Source organism: Lindgomyces ingoldianus (assembly GCF_010093535.1).
Source record: "Lindgomyces ingoldianus strain ATCC 200398 unplaced genomic scaffold BDR25scaffold_58, whole genome shotgun sequence".
Lineage (NCBI taxonomy): Eukaryota > Fungi > Ascomycota > Dothideomycetes > Pleosporales > Lindgomycetaceae > Lindgomyces > Lindgomyces ingoldianus.
In genome coordinates, this window is record NW_022985219.1 from 267,851 (window position 1) to 280,173 (window position 12,323).

Sequence of the window (12,323 nt, forward strand, 5' to 3'; positions counted from 1 at the left end):
TGTTGCTGTTGTTGCTGTTGTTGCTGTTGTTGCTGTTGTTGCTGTTGTTGCTGTTGTTGCTGTTGTTGCTGTTGTTGCTGTTGTTGCTGTTGTTGTTGCTGCTACTGCTGTAGTAGTGGTAGATGTGAAAGAGTGTTGGTGGCGGCGAGTATCTACAATTATTGTACAACGCTGCAGTGAAGGCAATTGCTATAGAGGGCAGTCGCGATACAGTCACGTGAAACAACCCTTCACTCCTTAGATCTCTAAAAAACATTATATAAATACGTTATAACGTACTTCATAGGCGAGTTGCTTACACACCTAAGTTGCTTACTTTTGCTAAGACTCTACCCTAACAAACTCTATTATAGCCTATAACAACCCGCTCTAGCACTATATAGTACAGTACAGCCTAGAATATTATTTAGATACTACTTTTACTTCTTACTTACACATTTACGTGTTATGCCTAGTCTAATTACACTGTCTGCAGCGCCTTTAGAATAGCTTACTTACTTTAGCTTACACCTGCTTTTTTACCTTCTTTCTGTTACTACGCGCTTTAAACTCTTTTAAAGCTATTAAGTGTAAGCTTTTTTAAATTATTAAAGTCTTTTTTACTTTAATTTACTTTTTTTTATATAATTTACATTACATAGCAGCTTTATTAGCTGCTTAAAGCTTAGTAATTTTCTATTACACTAACACTAACTTATGTGTAATTATTGCTACTCTCTTTAAAACCTTCTTAAACACCTTAACTATAGAAGTTAGTAAACTATTTATATACTTCTAAATTTTTATCTTTATAAGCATTAATTATAACTTAAGTTTTAGAGTATTACTTAGGGTTTATAACTACTAGGGCTTGTTATATATAGGTAGTAGTAGTAATAAAGTGCGCAACTTTATATTAAGGCCTATTATAACTTATTATAAGTTAAAAGGAACTAATCTAGCGCTTTAGAACTCTTTTTAAATATTACTAAAAGTAATTATAGCATTATAAGCTGCTTTAAAGCATAGTAGGAACTTTATTTTTATAATATAAGTAATCTAGTTATATATAAGGTTTTTAGCTTAGCGCCTATACACTTTTTTTAAAGGAGTAAAATAACCTACATTAAGTAGCTATAAAAAGTGTAATAAGTAAAAAAGTATATAAATAGTAATAATCTTATTATTTTTATAGTATTACTAAAAATAAAGTAAGTTATAGCTTTTATAGCTGTTAATAACTAGTAGATAGTAGCTGCTAATAGTACACTTCTTTATATGCACATTAAAGTGCTTTAACTAGTCTAGACTAAGCTAATTAGTAGTCTAGCTGCGCTTAGAGATTGTAATAACTTAATTCTAGAGTAGATTTTTCTTTTTATACTAGTTTAAAAAGTAGTTACTACTCTAGAAAATAATAAAAGGCAGAATAGCCTACTCTTTAGCATTAATGCCCTAGATAGCTGTTGTCTACTCCTAGTTACCTAGCTAAACTACTTTTAGCTGTTCTTATCTCTCTAAACCTGTAATAACTGCTCTAGTAGATATCTAGCCTATTATAAACCTTATCTTATTAAAGTTATATATGTTATTATTCTAGATGCTATACTTAGCTTTAATATTCTTTATAAGGTTAAACTAGCCTTAAATTACTATAAGATTCTTATAAAAAGCTCTTTTATAGTTATACTTGCACTTAAACTTTACTTTAAGCTCTAAGTAACACTTAATAAACATATTAAGCTAGTTTATGCTAATATAGCCTATATTATACTTAGCGTGTAAAGAATTAGCTATATTAGCTACAGCTACTAGCTAGAGGGGAAATCCTTACGCATCTAGCTTAAGTATGTGCTAAATAATTACCTGCTCTTTATTATTATCTAGCTTCTGTAAGTTAGCTGTATAATTAGCTTAAAAAGGTTGTCTAGCGCGTTAGTTACTTATTATCTTTTAAGAGACCCTGTAGATAGCTGCAGCGCGTTGCTTAGAGAGTATTGCGTTTTGTTTAAGAGCCTAGAGCGTAAGCTGCATCTAACGTTCCTTTAACGCGTTTAAGTAGTGTTATTAGGAATGCATTAGTGTAGGAAGGGTGGTGTGGTGGGGTCTTGGCAAAAGTAAGCGACTCAGGTGTGTGAGCAACTCGCCCATGAAGTACGTTAGTATTTTTTGCCTAGCAAAATACTATAGTGTTTCCTACCTAAAATGCTCCTAAGCGATTGGCGATTAGTTTTTTCCCTTCACCAGCTAACAGTTCGCCGTACAGCACCACAAATCAATCGGCTGCACTGCCAGCGGCATCAAATCAAACCAATACTAGCATGGGGAAACTCTCAAAGCTCGAGATGCGGGTGGACCCCACCGCCCTACCAACTAGCGAAGAGCACACGCCTGAACCTGTGACCCCAGCCACGCCAAACACCATGCAGTTCACCTCGCAGAGTCAGGGAGGAGGCTCACGATACTCTGCCAAAGTAGCAGACCCGCCCATCTTCACAGGCGACGATGACCATGACATCGAGCACTGGAAGGACCTGCTAGCAGGCAAGCTGCTGCACAACGCTGATCACTTTGTCGATCCAGGGAACCATGAGGATGCGGGAGCGCACTACACTAAATCAAGGATAAGCGGGAGAGCCCTGAGCTACCTACGACCGCACCTCAAGGCGATGGAGAAACACGACCAGCAGCCGACGGCTGCCAACATCGTTGAATTCCTAGAGAAAGCCTTTGTTGACACCCACCAGCGCTCTAAAGCTAGGGCTGAGCTCAGCCAGCTTAAGATGAAGTTATCCCAGGACTTCAGGGACTTTGAAGCCCAGTTCACCCAACCAGCCAACGAAGCAGAGCTGCCGCTAGACCAATGGAAGGACGAGATCCACGATGCCCTCTCAGGCCCGCTGCCCGTACACATGGAAATCTACTGCCACGACCCTGCAATAAGCTTCTTCGACTACTGCCACCGGGCCCGACAGATCGCGTTCTCTCTACAGAAGGTAGCCGCAGAGACTAGTGCTCGGCGCGCTCAGAGGGGTCTAGAGAACCCCACCCGCAAGAACATTCTGCAACCACGGGTCGCTGCTCCACCAGTGCGAGCTGCAACTTCACCGCCGCCGCCGACAACTAAGGACGATGTCATGTGCTATTGCTGTCACAAGCCAGGACACCTTAGCCGCGACTGCCCGCGTGTTTGTACAGAGAACAAGCTGATGGAAGCCGTAAGCTTAGATACAGAGTCAAGCGATGAGGAAGCACTGTTGTTGGGGGAAGCCTCACTCTAGGGGAAGTCTCCCCCCTAGAGACGCACGACGGAGCCCCTAGTCCCGACCCGCGGCGGCTGCTCTTTAGCGGAAAGCCATTCACATTGCCCTGCCGCATCTCTACCAACGGGACAGCCATCAAGCTCAATGGCCTCATCGACACTGGTGCAAGCAGTTACAATCTACTCCATCCTAAGCACCTACGTACGGTGAAGAAAGGTCTTAAGGCAAAGCTTTCCAAGATGGCGCCCGTCCCTCTGGCAGGGTACGATAAAAGGCCACTGGTCGCCAGAGTCCGTCGTCCTGCAGCTGGGAAAGCACGCCTGCTACGACTCCGACGCTGGTGTCTGTCTCCATGCATGTCTGGCGGTGGGACGAGTAGTGCGCGAGGACAGCGTCTGATAGCATTAGGTCCTTAGCTTGATTGAAAGCTGCCAACTGGCGTTCTCCAAAGTGATGCCAGGCACCGCGCTTGAGCAGCTTTGTGAGCAGTCATACAATACGTCCGTAGTCCTTCAGGAATGCTCAGTAGAAGTTGCAGAACCCTAGGAAGGATTACAGGCTCTTGATTGATGTCGGTACAGGCCATTCGCGTACAGCTGCTACCTTCTCTGGGTCCTTTCGCATGCCGTTGGTGCTGATGATTAGACCTAGGAACTTTGTCTCTGTGACAGCAAACTCGCTCTTCTTAATGTCTACTTGGAGACCGGCGTCTAGTAATTGACGGAGCACCTGTGCAGCATGTTCCTCATGTTGAAACGGGTCTTCTGAGTAGATAAGAATGTCGTCGAGGTATGCTGTGCAGGTGTCGTCTAGCAGACCGTGGAGCACCTTGTTGATGTAGCGCTGGAACGTGGCTGGTCCGTTGCATAAGCCAAACAGTAGTACGCGGTATGTGTAGTTGCCATATCGCGTTCGAAAGGTAGTAAGGTCCTCTACCTCCTTGTTTAGACGGATGCGGTAAAAGGCTTGTCGTACGTCTAGCTTAGTGAACACCCTGGCACGCGCTAGGCGGGTGAAAGTCTCCTGGATTAGGGGAATTGGGTATGCGTCCTTTTTGGTGATTGCATTGAGCTTCCGGTAGTCAACGCAGAACCGCCACCCCCCTCCTGGCTTCTTAGCAAACAGCACTGGAGACGCATAGCTGGCGCTGCTGTGTGTGATGAAACCACGTTGCAGGTGATCCTCAAGGTCGGTCTTGACTAGCTTAAGTTGCTCCAGCAACATGCTGTACAGCGGGCTGCTTGACAGTGTGTTCTCTGCTTTAAGCTAGATGTCGTGGTTAACTCCCTCACAGTGAGGTGGGAGCTTGTTGGAGTCCTTTTTGGAGAAGTGAGCCAGCGTAGCTCCTGCATACAACAGTGCTGGGAGCTTTTGTTGAATCAACTGGCGGAGCTCCTCCTCTGGGTCGAGCTGGTTTGTCTCTTCTTGACGATCCTGGATAAGCTTCTCCACTTTGTACACGCTTATGTGACTAATGACGACTTCCTTTTGTCAAGCATGCAACATAAAGGCGGCAGGACTTATTACGTTGATGTCTAGACCAGCATTGATGAGTGTATCGCGTGACATGGTTGAGTTGCGGCGATTCCTGCGATGGGGTCGTGAGCTTGGCTTTGGAGTGCTGAGCTGGTCACGCATCTTCCTAAGGTTCTCCTTGTACACAAGATGCTTAGTCGCCCTTCGTTTACCTGCTGGTTGGAGCGCTGCAACACTCATAAGTTTGTCGCGTCGCTCAGCGTCTTCTTAGTGACTTAGGTTCATCTCTGGAGACTAGCTGCGCACAGGGATGATGATGTCGCGTTTACAATCAATCAACCTGTCGTCCTCTGGCCATCTCAGTGCACGGTTCTTGCAGCTGATCCATACGCCTGCTTCCTCCAGCAGCTTGCGACCAATGATGAGGTCGTGACGACCAGTGTTGCAGGGTATGAAGTACGATGGTATCCGGTGGCCGTCTAGAACTAGATCGGCCTTGAAGTACTCATTACCTGTCCGTTCGGTCTATTATTGTATCCTGCCAGAGGGACGGGCGCCATCTTGGAGAGCTTTGCCTTAAGACCTTTCTTCACTGTACGCAGGTGCATAGGATTAAGTAGGTTGTAACTGCTTGCACCAGTGTCGATGAGGCCATTGAGCTTGATGGTTGTCCCGTTAGTAGAGATGCGGCAGGGCAATGTGAATGGCTTTCCGCTAAAGAGCAGCCGCCGCGGGTCGGGACTAGGGGCTCCGTCGTGCGTCTCTAGGGAGGAGACTTCCCCTAGAGTGAGGCTTCCCCCAACAACAGTGCTTCCTTATCGCTTGACTCTGTATCTAAGCTTACAGCTTCCATTAGCTTGTTCTCTGTACAAACACGCGGGCAGTCGCGGCTAAGATGTCCTGGCTTGTGACAGCGATAGCACATGACATCGTCCTTAGTTGTCGGCGGCGACGGTGAAGTTGCAGCTCGCGTTGGTGGAGCAGCGACCCGTGGTTGCAGAATGTTCTTGCGGGTGGGCTTCTCTAGACCCCTCTGAGCGCGCCGAGCACTAGTCTGTGCGGCTACCTTCTGTAGAGAGAACGCGATCTGTCGGGCCCGGTGGCAGTAGTCGAAGAAGCTTATTGCAGGGTCGTGGCAGTAGATTTCCATGTGTACGGGCAGCGGGCCTGAGAGGGCATCGTGGATTTCGTCCTTCCATTGGTCTAGCGGCAGCTCTGCTTGGTTGGCTAGTTAGGTGAACTGGGCTTGAAAGTCCCTGAAGTCCTGGGATAACTTCATCTTAAGCTGGCGGAGCTCAGCCCTAGCTTTAGAGCGCTGGTGGGTGTCAACAAAGGCTTTCTCTAGGAATTCAACGATGTTGGCAGCCGTCGCCGGCTTGTCGTGTTTCTCTATCCCCTTGAGGTGCGGTCGTAGGTAGCTCAGGGCTCTCCCGCTTATCCTTGATTTAGTGTAGTGCGCTCGCGCATCCTCATGGTTCCCTAGATTGCCATCTGGGGGGACAAAGTGATCAGCGTTGTGCAGCAGCTTGCCTGCTAGCAGGTCCTTCCAGTGCTCGATGTCATGGTCATCGTCGCCTGTGAATATGGGCGGGTCTGCTACTTTGGCAGAGTATCGTGAGCCTCCTCCCTGGCTCTGCGAGGTGAACTGTGTGGTGTTTGGCGTGGCTGTAGTCACAGGTTCAAAGCGCAGCTGCTTCCCTGGGGTGCTCACGATTAGTGTCGCCGCGAGTGCGCTACCAGTTCGTCTTGACAGGTATGGGCGAGGATTGTCTGCAGATGCCGGCTTAGGCGGGTCTTTCAAGGCGGTGATTTCTTTGCCCTGGTTGGCTAGCTTTGCTAAGGCCTTGTTTAGCAGCTCCTAGGATTTAGCTACCTGTTCCTATGCCTCCCCGATTGATCGATGATGCTGCTGGCAGTGCAGCCGATTGGTCGGTGATGCTGCTTTAGGTCCCGAGAGGGTGAAGTAGATTGGTCGGTGGTGCTGCCGGCGGTGCAGCTGATTGGTCGGTAGGCCTACTGTCTCTAGACCTGTATTGCCTGCTGCTTCAGGGCTTCTGATCGTGTAGCAGAGGATCAGGGGGGTGATCTCTCCTAGAGTGATCAGTACGATAGAGCTCCAAGCTCTCTTCTGTTGTACGGGTAATGTAGGCCCCTCCCTACAGTTGATTTGGCTGCAGCTTCTTGCTCAGCACAGGGCTCTTCCAGAGGTGTCGGGGTACCTGGCCTAACCAGGATTTTGCGGAGCGTGTTGACGAACCAAAGGCTCTGCTTGGTCGTACGATCGTTGCTCGGTAGGTGGTCGTCGGCGAATCAAGCGCCCAGGCTGATCGCTCGGTAGGACACTGATATTATGTCGCCGTCCTCCGGCCGAAATGGGATTGGTCCTGGTTTAATGTGATGACAAGCACTGTCTCTACTACCGTATGGAGCTGGGGAAGCGAGGTAGAGTAGGTCGGCTCTATTTCAGCTAAACTAGTGTGGGGAGTGAAGGAGGCGAAGGGTTTTTGCGAGAGAAAAGCTTGCGCGGCGCCAAGGCGCTAGCGCGCTCGCTTGGCCCTTAGCGAGATCATGTGACTAGAAGCGGAGCTTGACAAGCAGCACCGTCACAATTACTGCTAAAGGATTAATGTATAAACTAGAGCAACATGTAGTATTAGTGCACAGTTGTCTAATGTAACAGCACAGGCAAGACAATGGACCGAATGCGGTGGGAATCCACTCAGAGGCATATGGGAGTGCGTGGGGACTTAGAACCTGGGAATTTCCATTAACACCTATAGGCCTTGTACAAAGGATATCAGAAAACTACTAAGCTAGCTAAGAGAAAAGGTGCAACTAAATACTTAGGTAAATAGGGGTAACTGCAGGGGACAGCGTTAAGTTATAGTTAGGGCTAATACAGAGACTCTTTAGATAGGTTCTAAGCAACCTAAAATACAATAATTTATAAGAATTATTACACTACCCCCCCCTCCGTAAGCTAATAGTCCCTATCTATAACGTACTTCACGGGCGAGTTGCTCACACACCTGAGTCGCTTACTTTTGCTAAGACCCCACTAAACTACCCTTCCTACACTAATGCATTCCCCACAACACTACTTAGACGCGCTAAAAGAACATTAGATATAGCTTACGCTCTAAGCTTTTAAACAAGATATAAAACTCTTAAAGAAATATGCTATAGCTATATGCAAAGTCTTATAAAAGACAATAAATAACTACAGCGCTAGACAACCTTTATAAGCTAATTCTACAGCTAAAATATAAAGGCTAGGCAATAAAAAGAAGCAGGTAATTGTTAAGACTATACTTAAGCTATATGCGCAAGGAATTTCCCCTTAGATAGCATTTATAGCTAATATAGCTAATTCTTTGCGCGCTAAGCGTAATCTAGGCTATGTTTGCATAAACTAGCCTAGTACGTTTATAAAGCGTTATTTAGAGCTTAAAGTAACATTTAAGTGTAAGTACAACTATAAGAGAGCTTTTTATAAGAGTCCTAGAGTAATTTAGGGTAAGTTTAGCCTTGTAGAGAATATTAAAGCTAAGTATAGCATTTAGAATAATAACATGTACAACTTTAGTAAAACAGGGTTTATAATTAGCTAAATATCTTTTAACTATACTTGCGCTTAAAACTTTACTTTAAGCTCTAAATAACGCTTTACAAATGTACTAGGCTAGTTTATGTAAACATAGCCTAGATTATGCTTAGCGCGCAAAGAATTAGCTATATTAGCTATAAATGCTATCTAAGGGGAAATTCCTTGCGTATATAGCTTAAGTATAGTCTTAATAATTACCTGCTTTTTTTTATTACCTAGCCTTTATAATTTAGCTGTAGAATTAGCTTATAAAGATTATCTAGCGCTATAGTTATTTATTATTTTTTATAAGACCTTATATATAGCTACAGCACATTTTTTTAAGAGTTTTATGTCTTGTTTAAAAGCTTAGAGTGTAAGCTGTATCTAACATTCTTTTAGCGCGTCTAAGTAGTGTTATAGGGAATGCATTAGTGTAGGAAGAGTGGTTTAGTAGGGTCTTAGCAAAAGTAAGCAATTCAGGTGTGTAAGCAACTTGCCTGTGAAGTACGTTAGTATGTAAGAAATATTTAGAACTAATTTAGACAGAATATAACAAGTACAACTTTCTAATAAAAATTTTCTCTTTGTTACAGTTAACTTAGACATGCCTTAGACTCTCCCTAGAGAGCCCTCGGCCCGGCCTTAGGCACATGACGTCCCGCCACGTGCCCTAGCACATATATATATATCCTCTTACAAACCTCTAAGTCTTCTTAAGAATTTGTCGATTAATACTATCCTATACCCTCTTCTACACTTTATGCTTCCTGCTTTACAGTGCTTTTATAATCTAAAATCCTTTATACTCTCTTATAAAGACATAGTTAGTTTAAAGAACAGAAGGCTACTTCTACTACTACTCTTTAAGCTCTACCTTAATTAAAAAGCTGTAATAATAATAGCTAGTAGTAGTTGCATACACAAAAGTAGGGCTACAGCTACTACCTCTTCTAACGCTGTTCTAGAGACGCCCTATAACAACTTTAGTGCTTAACTTTTTAAGCACCTTACCTCTTAGCGCCTTAACTAAATTCTACTAAATTAGTAAGTATAAAAGGTAGAAAATAAAAAACACTAAGTTTTTAAGTTAAAAGATAAGACTTTAGAAACTTTTAGAAATGTAGTTAAACTAAACTTAAAAACTTTTTAAGTTATACTAAATAAAAATTAAATAACTTTTTTATTACACTAAGCTTTTTAAGTTTTAGGACTTTAAGAACTACTAGTTAGCTTTTTATAGGCTACTTATAGTAACTATTAGTAATAGAGGCAAACATAATACGCTGTAGTACCCTTTGAAAGCAGGCCTAAACTAATTCTACTGCTGTCCTAGTGCAACTTTTAACTAATAAAGTATTTATATAGTTACTTTTTATAAAAGCCTTTTAGCTTAAGGCTAAAGAAGCTTTAGAAGCTAAAATTAGTTAAGCTTATAAATAAGCCTAGATTACTTCTGCATCTTTTAGCTTATCTTTTAAAACTACTTTAGATTTACTCTAATCTTAAGCTAGCCTAGACAAAACTCTAAGTTAGCTATTTAAAATTAAGGCCTTTTTAAAGCTTAGCTTTTTAAAAAAGTTTTTAACTCTATAGTAGGTAAACACCTAAGTAAAAGATATAAATAGTATTTAAAAATATATAAACTTTTTAAATAACTTTACTACTTAAACCTAATAAATTATTAACTAGATTTAGTTTAAAGTCTATAAAAACCTAATTGGTTGCGCTATTAATAAAGGCACTATTAAAACTTTAGCTTAGCTTTAAACTAAAGTATATAAGCTTACTTAAGATTTTTTTTTAACACAGTATAAAAACTACTATTACTTTTAAAATATAAAGTAGAAGTTAAGTAATATATTTAACACTTTTATTACTTAGCTATTTTAGTAAAAAGGCCTTTTAAAACACACTTCTTTCTAAATCTCTAATAAAAAAGAACTTTATAAGATTAAAATTACCTTTGTATAAAGCTACTTTTTAAAATTTATTTAAAAAAAATGTAGTGTAATAGCTTACTTAAGTCTATAAATACTTAGCTAAAGTTTAAGTGCGCTGTATATAACACTAAAATTATTACTTACTTTTAAGTTGTTAGATTAAAGCACTGTTTCTAGGCTTCCTAAGATGAATGATGGGTTTTAGATATAATGTATAGGATGATGATTAATTGTATTGATTGATTGATTTTTTTGTCCGCTCTGCTCGTGTTGCTCGGCTTTGTTTTTCCGGTCCGAGTCCCTCACGCACTAGCCCTATGCGCGACCAGCTTGCAACATGCAGCAATTTGCAGCAACATACTGTTCGAGCTTATTACTCGTACTATGTAGCAGCTTTCGTCCAGCGTTCCTCCTGTCTTGACAGTAGGTGCGCATATCTAACATAAGTAAGCTTTAATAACATTTTAGGCTAGCTCTAAAGACACTCTAACTTAGAAAAAAAAGCAGTTCTACTTTAGCTTAAACTTTTAATAAAGGTAGAAAGATAAAAGATAAGACTAAAAGCTTATAAGGTTATTACTAAGTAAGTAGCAGTCTTTAGTATAAAGAACTAATACTGCTATAATAATGTCTTAAAAGACCTTTAATAAACATAAGCTTTACTAAAAAAACTAATTTAACTAGAAGAGTAATAATAGCATAAAAAAAAAGCTTTAGTTGTAAATCTTACACACCTACAACTAGAGCCTAAATTAAATAGTAAATAGCTCTATATTATAGTTAAAGTGTAGCTTAAACTTTCTAATAGTAGATTAACTATTCTCTGCAGCCTTTATAACATAGGTGCTAAATTAAACTTAATAAACGCTAGCATTATTTAAAATATAGCTTTTTATATAAGCACTACTATAAAAAGCTTAACATAAGCTTTATTAATAATTACTAATTAAAATTAAAATTGCTATATAATCTTTCTCTTATCTATACAAATAGTAAGGGTACTAATAAAAAAGTTAGCTTCTAAAGATTCTAGTTAGCTAATTTCTTAACTTTTAACCTAATTTTAAAGTACTTTTAGCTATACAAAGCTAACCTTAAAATCTATTTTAAAAACAGTATATTTGAGTAGTAAAAAAGTAATAATAGTAGAATTTAGTTAGTACTTATTAAAAAGCTTCTAAAGGACTGCAGTTCTAGAAAGACTGCATATATACTTTACTCTACCTCTTATACTATCTAACTAATAAGTAATAATGTTAGGAAGGAAGCCCTTCTAGAGGAACTGCTTTAGGGACACCCTAAACCTACTCTACAAGCCCCTAGGCCTAGTAGTAATGTAGTGCAGAATATAAAGTACTTTTATTATTAAGAGCTACTCTAGTTAAAGAATTACATACTTAAAATTTAAAAGTAGTTTTAAAAGTGTGTTAAGACATTTTTAAAGCTTTTATAGCTTTTTAAAGCTATAGCCTATTATGTAGTAGCTAGTATCTATAATAAAAGCTACTACTAGGCTACACTGCCTGTAGGCGTTGCCTAGGTACTTTCTAATAACAGTAATAAGTATCTAAGCACTAATAATGCTAATAACGCTCTAGACTCTAAAAAACTTACATATATTCCCTCTAAGTTCTACTCTTAGTAGTACACTTTTAGTAAACATTATATAAATATTTTTAAGCTAAATAGTAAGTATAATTATGCTATAAAAATTAAGAAAGAAAAAAAAAATTCTAAACCTTTCTATCTATAACCTCTCCTGCTATAAACTAGATATCCTGCAGCAATACCTTAATGCAGCCTAGAAGAAGGGTTAGATACGCCTAAGCAGGTTGCCTATAAGTGCTTCTATTCTTTTTACCCTAAAACTAAATAAAACACTGCAACTTTATGTTAACTATTAAAGTTTTAATAAAATTATAATTAAAAACTAATACTTTATTCTACTTATAAGTAAGATGTTAAATTACTTATTAAAAGCTAAAGTTTTTATAAAGCTTAACTTTTATAACACCTGCTATAGGCTTTGTATTAAAGAAGAGGATAAGTAGAACACTGCCTTTAAGACGTAGTATA

General features: G+C 40.5%; 1 protein-coding gene across 1 annotated transcript; it reads left to right on the plus strand.

Moving 5' to 3' along the window:
* Nucleotides 1-2,696: 2,696 nt before the first annotated feature.
* On the plus strand, nt 2,697-2,984 carry BDR25DRAFT_205255 (uncharacterized protein; the record flags this gene model as incomplete). Its single annotated transcript, XM_033684453.1, has 1 exon — nt 2,697-2,984. A coding segment is annotated over one exon (288 nt), but the record flags the coding sequence as incomplete, so codon positions are not given.
* Nucleotides 2,985-12,323: the final 9,339 nt, after the last annotated feature.